The 16,568-nt window shown below is 36.2% G+C and overlaps 1 protein-coding gene across 1 annotated transcript; it reads right to left on the reverse strand.

Annotated features, from left to right (window-relative positions):
• Window positions 1-3,091: 3,091 nt before the first annotated feature.
• Window positions 3,092-14,178, reverse strand: gmppb (GDP-mannose pyrophosphorylase B). Its single transcript, XM_038279663.1, has 10 exons — window positions 14,054-14,178; window positions 11,623-11,809; window positions 11,456-11,536; window positions 9,960-10,008; window positions 9,573-9,715; window positions 7,008-7,166; window positions 5,802-5,880; window positions 4,401-4,528; window positions 4,143-4,325; window positions 3,092-3,823 (listed from the first exon to the last, which is right to left on the reverse strand). The coding sequence occupies exons 2-10, from the start codon at window positions 11,749-11,751 to the stop codon at window positions 3,692-3,694; spliced, it is 1,083 nt and encodes a 360-aa protein (XP_038135591.1). The 5' UTR covers window positions 11,752-11,809; window positions 14,054-14,178; the 3' UTR covers window positions 3,092-3,691.
• Between the last annotated feature and the right edge of the window lie 2,390 nt (window positions 14,179-16,568).

The raw sequence follows: 16,568 nt of genomic DNA on the forward strand, positions 1-16,568 counted from the left end.
TTTCCGGCTGGCCCATTAAAGATTGGACAATTTAAAACAATAGTGTATTTACTTTGTTAAACTGTTTAAAATGAAAAATAGTATATAAATGTTTTATATACATAAAATATGTATATAAAATGTGGGCTGCTCAGTGGAGCAGTAGGTTCGATTCCCCCTGGGGTCTTTCTGCATGGAGTTTGCATGTTCTCCCTGAGCATGCATGGGTTCTCTCCGGGTACTCCGGCTCCCTCCCACAGTCCAAAACTGCCCACATCTCCAAATGACTGTTAGGTTGATTGGCTTCTCTAAATTGTCCTTAGGTGTGAGTCTGTGCATGAATGGTTGTTTGTCCCGTTTGTCTCTGTGTTGCCCTCCGATGGACTGGCGACCTGTCCAGGGTGGACCCCGCCTCTCACCCATTGACTGCTGGAGATAGGCACCAGCACCCCTTGCGACCCCACTTGGGACAAGCGTGTGAGAAAATGGATGGATGCTATATAAAATGTATAGACTTTTATTTCAATGTATTTGGTAACGTTTATCAAAAGAAAAATGGCAATGGTTACCGAATATTAGTGAGTAATGTAACATAATGAAGCAAAGTAAATCTCAATCAGAGAAAATAATTAATATCTACTTAATTTACTTCATAACAGCAAATTCTACAGGGATATAACATTTCCTTAAAATTTTTAGTAAAATGCAAGTTCTACACACTCAAAAAAATGATTCACAGGCCTAGTAAATATAGTAATAAATAGCTATACTAACTTAATAAAATCTCTGAAAATCACTTAAGTGATTATTTGAGTTGTACATACCAAAATAAATGTCTAAAAATGTAACTGTTATTTTTGTGTCCAATTTACAACTATGGGTTAGGTTTATTTCACAAAATGAAATTAGTATTTGCTTAAAAAATATATTTTTTTAGATATTGTAAATATTTTTGGTAAATTTCAAACAAAATATTTGGGAAGGCATTAATTCTACTGATTAGTTTCTAGAACTTCAAGTATTACTCATTCTAACTTAATATTATTTCAACTTAATCATCTACTTAAGAAGTTGAGTAATTTACGCGCCAAATTGACGCTAATCGTGCAGCCTCATGCGAAATCTGCGTCTCGGCCTCGGCAACAAGTGGCAGCCTGCCGGTGGAAGGAGAAATGCCGATACAATCAGCACCTGGAAGAATACTGTGGTAAGTGTCCAGCTAGTAAGAGTGAATTAAATATTAACCCTGTCTTCTGCATTAACAATTTATAGGGAGTAAATTTCTTATTACTGCCGTAGCCATGCTTTTAAGTTACCTTAACAGGGTTGTGTAGTTTTTAACCGTATCTTTTTTTTTTTTTATATGACATAAGTTCTTCTATATAAAATTAAGTTTAATTTTGTTTATTTCGATTAAGAACATTTTTTCCAAAAACAGTAATATCCCTTGAAATCCATGTAATAAAAAAGTTTTTTTGCATTTTTTTAAATATTCCTATGGATAAAAACTGTTGTATCTTTACAGATCAGTATTCCTAAGTATTTTACTTCTTTCTTTATTTTTATATTATGGAGTGTTTAGAGAGGGTAATCATGAATAGTTTGAATTTCACACTTGTCCTTATATAAGTGCAAGCTTTAGAAAATTAGTCTATTGTTTTTAATTTGGAAATTAAATGGTCAACCAAACTAACTTAATTTCCAACTTCCCAGGAGGATTCAGCCAATGTTTTTGCCATACTCTTGGCGTGCACAGAGACAATGTTGGGGTTAACCATTTGAATCCTTTCCTGACTACCTCAGTTACTTACTGTGAGGGAGTTTGTGCTGAAGCTATAGCAAAATTATTTTCTGCACATTGAAGATTGACTGTAAAACTGTGATCTAAATATCCCATTCACTCATTCATTTCAGTGCTTATCGGAGTGAGAGAAATTGTCAATTTAACTTGAAAGGTGAAACTTTCTTTTCATTCTCTTAAGGTGTAGTCCAAATATTTTGGAATACACCTTAAGAGAATGAAATATCCAAATTCTACTATATGTTTTGACAAAAAAAGGTTCAAACCATCTAAATGTCCAGTCTGGGGGCCCTTTAGCCTTACTTGACCCGTTAATAAACTGTATGCTGGAAATAGTCTAAATGAAAACTTCCATAATTAGATATGTTTGATAGTTATCTTCATTGAAAAGTACAGTGTTTTTTCTTCAAAAATAAGGAAATTTCAATGTGACCAGAAACGTTTGAATGGTAGTGTATCTCTCTCTCTCTCTCATATATATATATATATATATATATATATATATATATATATATTTATATATATACATATATATATACATATATATTTATATACATATATATATATATATATACATATATATTTATATACATATATATATATATATATATACATATATATTTATATACATATATATATATATATACATATATATTTATATACATATATATTTATATATATATGTATATATATATATATACATATATATTTATATACATATATATTTATATACATATATATTTATATACATATATATTTATGTATATATATATATATATATATATATATATATATATATATATATATATATATATATATATATATATATATATATATATATATATATATATATATATATATATATATATCGTGTCAGAATGCTTGTCAGAAGCATCTTGCTAACCAGTTAGCAACTTAGTGCTAGCAGGTTCCCAATGGGAAATTCCATTGGGACCAAGTAGCACTAAATTGGTGACTTAGAAACGACGCTGTCAAGGAACGCTATGGACAGAGGAAACATGCAAGAGGAGGAGAGTTTAGTGTCGGAGGTCGTGGATGAGTCTCCTCCGTCATCCATTTTTTATTTAGAGGAGGAAAGCGGGGACGAAGATGTTGTGGAAGAGGACGCCAGGGCGGCAGAAGCTTGGTTTGGTGTAGAAGGCTTCCAGCCGTACATGTTTGAGCCAGAATGATTTGATATTTAAATATGATTTCCCTACGACTTTAAATGATGGCTCGCTGCTGGGATGTCCTCTCCCTGATGCGTGGAAAACTGGAACAGCTTTTCATAAAGAAGAAAAACGAAATCTGTTGAGTTTGATCAGTTTTAATCTAAAACTGCTTCACTATATGTCGGCTCCACACTTCACCTCATTCCAGGTTCTGATGTTAGAGGCGAAGTTCTGCTGCTCTACATTCATCAGGCTGACAAAGAAATAACAAATGTTCACATTTTAACACGTTTTTCAAACTTTCTGAGCAACAGTCATGATTTGGACATGGAGGCTGTCGTTTGATCCTTCAGAGACTAAATGCATAAAGTCAAAGTAGCAATGTTTCTTTCTCTAAGCCCACCACCCAGAAACCCGTCCATCTTTACCCTACCACCAGGTGCACCACCCCCTCCCTTCGTTTCCCCTCCATCATGTCCGTTCCCTTCAGGACGAAGGCGTTTGTCCTCTGTCAGTTTGGAGTCCCTGCCCTTTGAGTCCTGATTTCTGACTTTAGGAGGCTGCAGCCAAGCAGGGCCAAAAACGAGTCCAAATCAAATTTAAATAAAAAAAGAAAAGCGCCGGTCGTTTATCTTCCACCTGTTGGGTTTCTCCTCGCCTCACGCAGGCACAGCGCTGGCCGATCGGTTAGCAGAGGATGATGACGTCCAGATTTTCCTCCCACTTCCCCCGCGTGGCGCTACATGATGATGCGCGGCTCTGGGACCGACTCGTTGATGGATTTATGGGGCAGGACGTTGGCGCCGTTCAGGTAGAGCTCGTCGTTTACGATCACGTCCTCTCCCAACACCGTCACGTTCTCCATTCGCACCTGAAGACACAGACAACCCAGAAACAAATCAGCCTTTAAGCCGCCGCTGCTCTGCTAAAGCTAAGGTTCTGCTGCTCTATTAGTCCATTAAAAAACATTTTGCTGACATGGCCTTTGGATAAAACGCAAATAATTCTTTTGTTAAATGTCTGCCAGAGGAAATGTGTCGCATTTCAAAACAACCTACAGCTTATTTAAATTTTTAGGGAAAACATGAAACGTTTCAGTAAGAGGAGAAGGTGGCCTGACCCCTTCGACCGAGGACGTTCTGTCCAACTGTAAATGCATGTCCCGGTGGGCGGGACCCGCCTGCACTCACCCACTGCCCCACAGAGGAGCTCCACCCGACGATGCAGCTCTCCAACCAGGAGTGCGATCGCACCCTCGACCCCTTCAGTACCGTGCATCGCTTAATCCTCACGCCGTCCTCCACCACGACTCCGGCGCCGATGGTGACGTTCGGCCCGATGGTGCAGTTCTCCCCGATCTGCGCCGTCGGGTCCTGCAGACAGACCGTTCCGGCCGTTTAGTGGTTCTTCCTCCTCCGTCCATCAATCCATCAACAAGCTGCACTCACCACCAGGACGTTGCCAAGGAAACCGGGTCCCGTACGCAGCCTCTCTGGAGCGTGTTGCCGTAGCGAATGCAGGTACATACACATTCCCGTCAGGAAGTCTTTGGGCTGGCCGATGTCCATCCAGAACCCTACAGAGAACAGGCGGTCAGGAAATGAAAAAGCTGAACAAACTCCCAGAAACGGACTGTTTGCCTGAAAGCGACGCAGATCAATTTGACCCAAATTATTAAATAAGCAAAGAACGTTCACAGTAGCTACCTATGGGGTAAAAACACTGATTACTGGAAACGCTGGTGTGTCTACAGGACGAGAGGAAGGAGAGAGAGAGACGGGGATGTGGTCGAGCACCCGGTTCAGATCAATGGGCTGACCAGAAGGATTTCTGTATGGAGTGAATTTTGTTTCAACATCGTCAGAAGCAAACAAAACCTTTTTAAAAATGGAAATTTAAAGAAAAAGCAACCAAGAAATTAAACTTCTTAACCAACAAAAAGGTTCTCAGAGAAACTTTTCTGTTTTCTAAGATTCATGTTGCTTAAATTTCTGTTTAAGACTGATTTGTACGAATGCATGCTTATTAAACTGCATTTTACACGTCGCATTCTCCTCACTTCAAGTTTATTAAAAACTCTCACTCATGACCATTAAAAAATACAAAAAACTAAAATATCGTTGCTAACGTCCAGCAGACTGATAGAAACGCTTCTTTACTTCCTCACTCCAGAGGAAAGACAGCAATTTGTAAAACTCAAACTGAGAAACAGATATTTGAAAATATATAACCCGTAAAAAAAAAATAATTTGAAAAAAATATATATAGATAAAAAATGAAATCTGTAACATTTTTTTATTCATTTACAAAACCTGTTTTTGTAACAATAATGGAACAAAATTGACTCCGTATTTCTGCTCTATTTCTGCGCTCGTCTACGGTCGTCTCCTCTCCAGAACTACAAACGTTTGGATGTGAGAAAAGATCCAAACACTTACGTGTGGTGGAGCTGTGAGCTGCAAAAAACCAGAGTGGGTCATTTTTTTTTCCTCCACCATAAACACTTTTATTCTGATGCTAAAACAGGAAGAACTGAGCCCTCCCACCATGAGCTACAAACTAAACCAGCCTTTATCTTTGGTACACTTTCTGCTCTAAAAAAAGCAAAAAACATCATTTCTAAATCCTCTGGTAGATACAGATTCTATTCTTATTATTCTGAACACATCATCTCCATCTTTCTAATGGTTTGTTTACTGAAACTGCTGCTGTGTTTGACAGCACTTGGTAAATCCTGTCATGCACTCAGCTGCTGGCTTCAAGGAAAGAAAAGCTATAATAGAGCCGGTTCTTTTGGACTGGGTTCTAAGCCTGCAGCCGGCTAATGGTACCGTCTGACTGATAGTTACCCTGCAGCTCCATGGCGTACAGATGGCTCTCCCCTGCCATGACAGGAAATATTTCCTTTTCGATGGACGTCGGTCTGAGCTGCACACAAACAGAACAGCAGCGGTCAAACTATCTGCAAAAATCTCTAATAAATCAATATTAATACAGTTCATATTTGTATGTTAATGTACGCTGGTGAAGATTCTCAGTTTTTCAGGTCATATTCATTCCAAAAAAGTTAAAATCAATCCACTGGACTTTGTTTCCAAGTTTGAAGATGTTTCTCTTCCATCCAGGAAGCTTTTTCAATTCAAAATGTCAGAATTATGGTTGAGTTCCAGGTTTTATCCAGTAAAAGAACGGTATGTTAATATATGCTGCTATAGGCTTAGACTGCTGGAGGACACAGGGACCCCTTTTTCATCATTCTGCTTCATTCTATCTCTATTCTCCCACTCTGCAGAATCTATTAGTTCAATCTCTAACGTTCTGCTCTCTCTGCTTTTTCTCATAGTAGCTTCATCTGGTCTGTTCCTGTTTGGCTGTGACTCCATCCTGGAGAGAAATATCAGCTGTGCTGCTGCCATCAACACCTTTGTTTCTAGATGTTGGAGCTCGGCCTGTTTTCCAGTGTAGTCCTGTTTCTCTGACTGTGACTAACTGGATGTGCTCTCTTCATCCTCTGACATGGGAGCTGGCTCGGAGCTCGTCTCCCTGACTGTGTGTTTCCTGGACGGGCCGCCTGTGGAGCTGGTTGACAGTTGCTTTTTGTATCTATGCTTCTTTTTCTATGTCTGCTTCTGTCTCCTTGAACCCCAGTGGGCCTCAGCAGATGGCCGCTCACACTGAGCCTGGTTCTGCTGGAGGTTTCTTCCTGTTCAAAGGGAGTTTTTCCTCTCCACTGTCGCTACAAGCATGCTTAGTGTGAGGGATTGCTGAAGAGTCAATGAGTCAATGCAATCAACTGGTTTGCCCTTTGAATCAGTTTCACTGGATGATCTGGTTGAACTGGAAACTGCCTTGAGATGACGTGTTGTGAATTGGCGATATAAAAATAAACTGAGTTTAATTTCACAAAAAAAGGAAAAAAAATACTATTCTACTGCTTAGAGAGCTAATCACAACAAGCAGCAATGGTTGCTAGGCGACCATCGATTGGCACAGAGCTAAGGCAGAAAGTTCATCTTCTGGCTTCAGTGGCAGGTGAGTAGGAAGCTAAGCCTCACCTGTATCCTGCTGAGCATGCTGGGATTGAAGATGTAGATGCCGGCGTTGATCTTGTTGGAGACGAAGACCTGCGGTTTCTCGACGAAGCGTTGGATCCTGCCGCTCTCCGCCTCATAAACCACCACGCCGTATTTGGACGGCTCTTCCACACGTGTTACCTGCCAACAAGACGTACGTATTTCCATCAGATCAGAACTCATCCAAAGCTACATCTCCTGCTATCGTTTGTTGTTTGACCAAACTAAACCTAAATGCTGTAGATTTTATTTTTCATTCATTAAAAGACACAAAGAACAATAAAAAAAACGAGTTTTAATTTTGTTCTCACAGGTTTCCTTCAGATTTGCTTCGTTTAGCTCAGGAATAAATCTAGTTCCTTAAGGAATAAATGTTTGGAGGAGAAGCAGAGCGGCCCGCCGTAAGCAGAGGCTAGCCTTCGATGTCTACCTGTCCTCCTCTTTCCTCTCTGATCTCCGTTTGCTTCAAATTAGCACCACTAATAAAAAAAAAGCTACGTAAATATAAGCATAAATAAAAATCTCTTGTTCTGAAACTCTAAGCTGCTAAAATACAGAAACAAAAAATGTGCGCAAACATGCGGAACCAGGTACATCTGAAATATCTGATGAAGTTGTTTTAATAAACTTTCTTTGTTTTTAAATAAAGCATTTTAAATGCCACGATAATCAAATTTAAAGAATTTTAATGCCAATTAAGGCCTTAATTAAAAAAAAATAATAACTTAATGACTTTTAATGCTTTTTAATGACCGGCGGAAAGTAAAAAATTTAGCCTCACCTATTTTTTTCCAAAATAAAAAACTTCAAAACACCATGAAACTCCAATTAAAACTCTGGATGAACCCTCAGACTTTATAGATCCACATCTTGACTATAAGTGAAGCTAATTTGGACTGAATAAGTTGAAGCATTTTTATTCCACAGAGGTTTTAGTGGGAAGAGTGCTAGGAGGAAATGGGATTTTATCACAATGCCAAAACTGCAAAAATAAATTTTTCACTTATAAAAGGGAATCTGTTTAGATAAATATGCTAATTTCCATTATTGGAGATAATTCTGCATCAGGCAAAGCCTTTGCTCCTAAGATTTAGCCGTTTTATTGAAATTTACCAAAAATATCACCAAACTGAATAGAAAATAAGAATAACAGAGCAAGTAACTATGACCCTTCCTTGAAAAGGCCATTAGGGGACGGGGCTTAAAATGAACACCTGCTGTTGCATTACTATGGAGGATAAAAAGTGCCAAAATTAAATAAACAAATACAGCTTTAAATAAATAATTAAATGTGTCAATAATTAATTAAATGTGGAATTAAAAAATAAATGTGTCACTCATTAATTAAAACCACGTCACTAATATAAAGTGCCACAATTAAGTAAAAAAATACAGCGATAAACAATTAATTAAATGTGTAATTCATTAAATAAATAAGGAATTAAATATATAAATGTGTCATTAGTTTAATAAAATACGTCTTCATTTTATTAAAAAAATATATCTAATTATTTCAGTGTGCATTTAATTATTTCCTGTGTCGCAGTGCATCGAAACCATTAAAAGAATCTGTCAAACTCAGCCATCAAAGTTAGGGGGCGGTTATCTAACACCTGATTGGTCACCCTGCACATTAAGGCGAAGCAAATCGATTACAGAGACTCGATTTGCGTTAACCCCGCCCCCTAACTTTGATGGGTGAGTTTGACAGATTCTTTTAATGGTTTCGATGCACTGCGACACATGAAATAATTAAATGCACACTGAAATAATTAGATATATTTTTTTAATAAAATGAAGACGTATTTTATTAAACTAATGACACATTTATATATTTAATTCCTTATTTATTTAATGAATTACACATTTAATTAATTGTTTATCGCTGTATTTATTTATTTAATTGTGAGACTTTATATTAGTGACGTGGTTTTAAATAATGAATGACACATTTATTTTTTTAATTCCACATTTAATTAATTATTGACACATTTAATTATTTATTTAATGCTGTATTTATTTATTTAATTTTGGCACTTTTTAATCCTCCATACATTACTGCCGCAGAGTCACACATGTCAGGTGGAATTTTACATCTCGTTTTTATTTATTAATTTTTTTTTTTACACAGCTATAAAACAAAACGTACTTGTGAAAAAAATATTTTAAAACATGTTTTGGAACTGTTAGCGCCCCATTTGAAAGGCGTGTGGATGAAACACCAGGTGACTGTGTTTGGGCCATTTCTTTAAATAGATAAACAGCAGCAGATGTCAGTTGGGCCCATTAGCGGGCCTGCCGGGCTCAATGACATTTTTATGTTTTGGCCTAATTTTAAAAACTGAAAACAGAAAATAAACAGTTTGGTGCTTAAAATGGAGACAGATTTCTTTTTGCAGATATTTAAAAAATAAAATAAAGTTTTAATATTTGTAGCTCTGTACAGTTTTTTGTTTGGCTGTACTGGGAGTAAAATGGCTGTTGATTTTTTAATACTTTATTTTCCACTAGCATCACATAAAGGACGTATTTCTGATGGTTTCTCACCACGATGGTCCCCTCCTTGCCGTGGCCGCGGTGGAACTGCAGCAGGTCTTTGAAAGGAAAGTCGCAGATGACGTCCGAGTTGAGGACGAAGAACGGCTCGTTGTCCACGTTCAGCAGCTCTCGGGCCAGAGCCAGGGGCCCCGCTGCAGAAACACACGCAGTTTTAACGCCTGCTGCATTTCTAACTAATGAAATGTGTAAAAAATATTCTAGAGATTCTGACTTTAAATCAAATATTTACAGAGTTTCTGTCTTTTTTGTGGCCCTTGCTTTCCCATCTGTAAACATCTACATGAAGTCTATTAATGCACCTTGTTGCTTTGCACACGTTCTTGTATCTAAAACAACCCTCAGCCACATTTTGCCTGAAGGAATGAAGGACCTCACCAGTTCCCAGAGGCTCCTTCTCATGAGACAGAGAGATCCGGATGCCGAGCTGAGGAAGGAAACAGGGAAGCAGTCAGGAAAACTTTGGATTCGCAAAAAGATGCATTAAAGGAAAAGTCGCTCATTTTCAGAATTCAAACTTCTGAAAGTTCTTTAAATCTGAAATGATTCCATCCTGTTCAATAAATGATCAGTGTTTTTAATTCAGAGGACTTTTCATGTGAATGTGCTTTACTGGAGGCGTCCATGTTTGTCAAAGAACACTACTGCCACCTACTGGTTAGTGACGTCACGGTGCGGTATCGGCTGTTGATCAAGTCCCAGTGCTGTATCTGGTGTTTGTCACAACGCGCTATTATCCAAGTCATCTTGAAAACATTCTTCTTCCAAATGTTGGCTACATATTACGTGTTTTTTCTCTGGCCAGAAGTTCGATGGCAAATCCTCCCTCTTCAAGTTGGCGATCCAACGACCAACCCGTCCGTGGAGGATCAGGAATCAGAAAGGTGGAATAACTCTTTTTTTTTTCTTTTACCCGATGTATTCCAGCATCCAGCTGCCATGCACGTGGGCATTGTCAGTTTCACTATAGCTCTGGTGAATTTCAATGGTGAAGTCCTCTGGAAATCTTCAATAATTGTTGTTGATTGCAGATGTGTCTAGTAGTTCCCATTGATTTAGCTTGTAAAGCGGGGAGAATGGCGCTAGGCTTACCGCACCGTGACGTCACTGCTGGAAGATGGCAGGAGGGAGGGGCTACTATATTTGGGCAAAAATGGCCGCTCCCAGACTCCCAGATTTACACTAAATTCATTAAATCACGTATCAAATGATCAAACGTATAAAGGTATGAATAATGATCCAGTGGTCATTCCTTGCTGACTGGACTTTTAAGACTTTTTTAAAGATTAATCTCAAAGTTTAGAATCAACAGAAATGTTCTGTTATAGTTTATTAGATTTCAGCTGATCAATAAGATGATCTGAAGATGTCCTTAAATCAGATCATTAATTAGGTCCTTGAAATAAGGTCATGGAATTATTTCTTGTTTCAAATATAAAACATATATTTTCCAATGATCAAATGATTTTATCTAAATGCTCCAAAAAAGAGAAAATACTTTTTTTTTTTTTTGCAGAGTAGTGAGACTTAAGATCATTTGACACTGAAAAAGTAGATATTTTTCAAATAGATCTTTTCCTTTTACTTTGAGCAGGAAAATAAGATGATCTGAATATAGAAGGAGGATTTTTCCTCTTAGAATAAGATCAATAGGAGTTTTTTTAACGTTAAATGTTATATATTTTATTGGCAGATGTCGAATGTTCAGTTAAAATTCCTTAAAAAGGAGAATTTTCTGTGAAATCTGGTTTCTTCAATCCATGGAAAGAAACGTTGGATAAGAACGATAGTTTTACTGTCGCCGATGAATCCGATGGTTGAACAGTTGAACTGAATGTAAGTGGAAGGGAATTGCGGCGGGTTTTGGAACTCACCCGCTGCTCCTGGACTCTCATCTCTCTCTCCAGCAGCTCCGACATGTAGCTGACAGCCAGGACTACGTGGTTCACCCCGGCCTGCAAACAACGGACCCAGGGACACGGCGACCGATCAATAGAGTTCAACATCAACCCGGTCAGCATCGCCAGCGGCTCCTCCTCACCTTGACCAGCGCCTCCACCTGGTGCAGCAGAATGGGCTTGTTGCAGAACTCCACCAGCGGTTTGGGGACGCTCAGGGTGAGCGGCCGCAGCCGCGTCCCGTAGCCGCCGACCAGGATCAACGCCTTCATCCTTCAGCCGTTAGCAGCAGTGAGAAGAGATGGAAGGAGGGGGGGGGACGGGGGATGCCTGAGAAAACGGAGGAAACCAAGAATGATGAGCTGGACTTCAAACAGCTGCTTCAATTCATCATTAATTCTGTTTAAACGCCTGGAGACACATTAGAGCCTCAGTTAGGTTGACAAGTTTTCTATTTATTCTAGAAAAGTCAGAATCTTTCTTCTCAAATATCAACTCAGCACTAATAAAACGTTCAGTTTGCATATTTCACATCTTGAATTTTTCCGTTATTTTTATTATAAAACTTAAAAATGATTCATCAAGCTCTGCCACCGTCAAATTTAAGCAGCGGCAGAGGACGGATCTCACAACAGCAGAAATAATAATTTAATCGCATCAGCTGAAAAGATTTTACCCAAATTCTAATAAACTTTTACAACAAAAACGTTCACTAGATGGGGGGTCATAAAGTGGACATTGTGAGAGGATTTTCACAATCATTGTGAGCCCTGAGGTACATATAGGAGCAAAATGTATCGTACATTATATAAATATGAATGCCACATTAAAATCTGTTAATGTTATACTTAGTTATTTCTCTAATACAATATTAAAATATTTAATACTCTAATAAATGCTTCATTAAATAAATCTAAAATGATTAATTTAATTATTAAATATCATTAAAAAAAATTAAAGATGTTTAGTGAACGTCATGTTCATAAATCAAGTAATTATGTGTATTTTTATGCGGTCGTTATGCTTATTTTTGGAATCAGGGCTGCAACTAGTAACTGTTATTTTCCAAATCAATTAATCTGTTAATTATTTTTTCAATTGTTTTATTATTAAATGTATATCCAAAGATTCCTTAATGATAAGACTTTTAATAAAGTTAAACCAGGTAAAACTAAAACTTTCTCACTTGAGGAGTTCTAAATAGAACAGATCGACAGACTTTCTTTTAAATCTTAAATGCAAAATGTTGATTATTTATTTATTTTATGATTTTTTATTTTTTTTTAAATATTGGTATTATTAAGTACTCTAAGTGGATTTCTCTATCATTTTTAGAGTCTCTAAACTCCAGTTAAGGATTAATCAATTACTAGATTAGTTGATGATTAATTAATCAGATTAATTGTTTCAGCCGTAGATTACAGGCTGAAATGTTTGGGAAGTTAGGATAGGCTGAAACCTTAGAAAACTATAAAAATGGTTTAAAAATCATTCCAAAAAAGTTTAAAAAATAAATAAATAAATAAAAAAACAATCCACTGGACTTTGTTTCCATGTTTGAAGATGTTTCTCTTCCATCCTGGAAGCTTTTTTTAATCAAAATGTCAGAAATAGAGTTTAGTTCCAGGTTTTATATAGTAGCCCAAACTCTGGGCTCTTTATAAACTATTATAAATAAACAGTTTGTAACTCAGCTTCATCTTAAAAACAGCGAAACCATCGATCTGCCAGTTTATTTCAGCTGGGATGGAGTGATGTTAGGAAACATGTCTGCTGTCAAACTGTGGACTCTGGTCACATGATTTCATTCGCTCATAAGGAAATCAGGCATGACTTTTATTTAAATCTGTGTTTCTGACTCCATGTGTGGCTGTGAAGCTTCAGCACATCCAGTTTCTGAATAATATCTGTCAACAAAACAAAACAAAACAGCTCAGATGATAAAAACTGGGACTTTTCAAAGAAGTTTGATTTAAGAAAGGAGAATTGGTGCCATCATTTACATAAAAACATTGAACCAGGAGTAGAAATTATTTATGGATCTATAATGTTCTAAATTTTATTTTATTTAGCTAAACTTCTCATGTTTAGTTTAATCAACAGACTCATTTTTATCAGGTTTTGCTTTCATAAAGCATTTTATTCCTCTTTACAGCTCACCTAATCAGAAAATAACCTTCATTTTGATATTATACTATATTTGATATAACATAAATATATATATATGACTCTTTTAATAAATTGTAAAAAATTAACATGTTTTTAGATGATCAATACTTAAATTATCACCAGAAATGAAACTAGACGCTCCATTCCCAGAAAGTTTGTCAAAATCTTCACCAAACACAGAAGCTAAAGTCTAAATAGCAAAACCCTAAAATATAATAGAGTCTGAATAAAAATAGGTGAATAAAATAAAAGCTGAAATCAAGTTTCATGGAGTTTGAGCTCAGCTAGCTGCTTTAGCTTGATTTATATGGCAGAATAGATCAGAAACTGGAGGCTAGCAGCTGATTAATCAGGTTTCGTGAGTAAATAACTGTGTGTAAATAATTTAGAGGGATTAAAACTTACTGTGAGCTGACCAATGAAGATGCTGGGTAGATTCCTGAATGACTGAAACTCTGAAAATGACACGTAACATTCCTCAAACCCGAATCCCTTGTTTGGCTTCCGGTTCAGCAGCTTCCTCTCGAAACGCCGGAATTACACATTCAACATCCGGTCAGTACTTTCACAATAAGGGCCGTTTTCGAAACAAGTCAAACATAGTTTTTTACATCAAACGTTAGAGGTATTTTTTTTTTTATGTCTTAATTTTTTTTATAGATTATAATTGGAAAGCTACGGAAGAGGATTAGGGCCCTTGAAAAAAAAAGTTTAAAAGTTAACTGATTTAAACTCAGAATTCTGAGATTAAAGGCAGAATTCTGACTTTTTTCCCCATGTTAAACTGAAATACAATTTAAAAATCATTTAACTTTTTCTTTTTCCCAGTGGCCCTAATCCTCTTCCGTAGAAAACTAAATAATATAATGCTAAAATTATTATCATGAAATAGTTATAAGCAAAAAAACAGCAAATAAAAAATATTAAAAATGTTTACCATCCATTGAAACAGAATCAGAATCGGGTTTATTGCCATTGTTAGTGAAGGAGTTCACAACTAGGATTTTTTTATGGTACAATCGTGCAACATGAAACATATAATATGAAATAGGTAAATAAAATTATAAAAATCTCTAAAAACACTGGGGTATAAGGCATGCAAAAAATATACTAATATATACACTTAGGATAAAAATATGGATAAATAAAAAAAATACATATAAAAAGTAAAATGTACAAGGTAATTGTAGACACATTAAAGCAAACTCTGACCATCTGCTCAACTTCCAAAGATTCCACTTTAAACTCTTGATTATAGGGAGTTAAAGTGAATATTTCAAATGCTCTGCTGTAGTTTTCCAGGCCAGTGAACATTTTATTTTCTATCTGATGTGAGCAGCTGGACTGATTGATAAAGGGGCTGAGATAGATCTTCCATAGATCTCTTAAATTAAGAACATTTTCCAGCATCTTGAAGTCATAGTGAGAGGTTTATCATAGTAAGGAGGTTTATCATAGTGAGAGGTTTATCATAGTGGGAGGTTTAGCCAGTAAAACGGTGAGATTTCGAGTCAGCAGCAGTATCCCATCACACTGTTTACTCTGTAAATTAGTTGTTATTTCATTTGAGGGAAAAACAGGAATGAACTGGTTCTTAAAAATGTTGTTTAGTCTCACACGCTTAAACTTTTTTTTTACTCTTTTATATTCTTAACAATAAATTTCATTTAACATCTGACAGACAGAGATGAAACATGAAGTAGGATCTTATGTGCAACATTAAAGGATTTTATTTAGGAGGAGCAAACTGTTTCAAATATATTATTTATAAATGCAACCAACTCATCCTATTGTGGTATGTTGTTTTCAGATATACTAATGAGTATTTATCTATTTAGCCTGTCAAATAATTGCACTCTTAACACAGAATCTATCATCCATAAAAAAGAAAAAAATCCAAATTGTTGTATTTTTGTGTATAAAAAGAAAGTAAAAATGTATCATATTATAAATTTTTTTTTTTTCAGAGCATGAAATCTCCAAAATTAATTATAGAGCACTTTTCATAGGCTATTCCAAGTAACATTATTTAGCATGTGATTCCCTTGACCTCTAAATGGCATCAAAATACTAAAGTTTATGTCAAAACAAAAAGTCTCATTTAAACATAATTACAGGGAATTGACAGGGGCCTTTTTTTGTTTGGTGCAATAACTCGAGGGGTAGAGAATAAAAAAGAAATTATCTTCTAGTAAAATTATTGTTTGTTGAAAACTGTATTAGTTGTGCAGAGGTAGGTTGGTGAAGTCAAAGTACAACAAACTCTGCTCAGTAGCCTATTTCATTTCATTACTTATTTATTAACTTACTTCACTATGTGCAAAAATACGGTCCTGTGCAAAAATTGCAATTTGTAATTTTGTACATGTCGATTGCATATACTGTGACCCTTATCTTATTTTATTCTTATATCTTGCTTGCACTTACAATCTTATTTTTCTCTCTTCTGTAAACGATTAAACTGCAAGGACATAATTTCCCGCAAGGCATTAATAAAGTAAATCTGATTCTGATTGCATTTTATGCCAAATTTTGGCCAATTATTCTGTTTCCGGTTTCAATGCCTAATGCTGACTAGCTTGACTGTCAATCTTAATGAATCGGGGATTTTAAACAAAACCGGAACCAAAATAAAAATCTAAATATATCCAAAGTTTAACAATTATCTAACTCTAGAAACTTTGTATGATTGCTTGTTTTCACTAAATACTCGTGTCTATTTGTTCCAGGTGCCGCAACCATTCGCTAACATTTATTCAGACTTTTCTTTTCCCCCTTTATTGTTACATCATGGTACGTCCCAAACAATTTAATCCCGCCCACTTCCCTCTTCTGACCAATCAGAGAAAAACAGCGTGGCGAGAGCAAGAAATTAAAGGGAAAGTCGCAGCTATTCCTAAATTACTGTAAACATGATTTC

The sequence above is a fragment of the Cyprinodon tularosa genome, unplaced genomic scaffold, assembly GCF_016077235.1.
Source record: "Cyprinodon tularosa strain WSP-4 unplaced genomic scaffold, ASM1607723v1 ctg152, whole genome shotgun sequence".
Classification (NCBI taxonomy): Eukaryota; Metazoa; Chordata; class Actinopteri; order Cyprinodontiformes; family Cyprinodontidae; genus Cyprinodon; species Cyprinodon tularosa.

Bases quoted from the DNA above. Each gene is read 5' to 3' on its own strand.
- gmppb (XM_038279663.1), bottom strand. From the start codon at position 11,751: ATGAAGGCGTTGATCCTGGTCGGCGGCTACGGGACGCGGCTGCGGCCG. The intron at 4,529-5,801 runs GTAACTATCAGT...TGTTCTCTGTAG, and splicing joins GTACGCCATGGAGCTGCAGG to GGTTCTGGATGGACATCGGC. The intron at 3,824-4,142 runs GTGAGTGCAGGC...CTGTGTCTTCAG, and splicing joins GCTCCTCTGTGGGGCAGTGG to GTGCGAATGGAGAACGTGAC.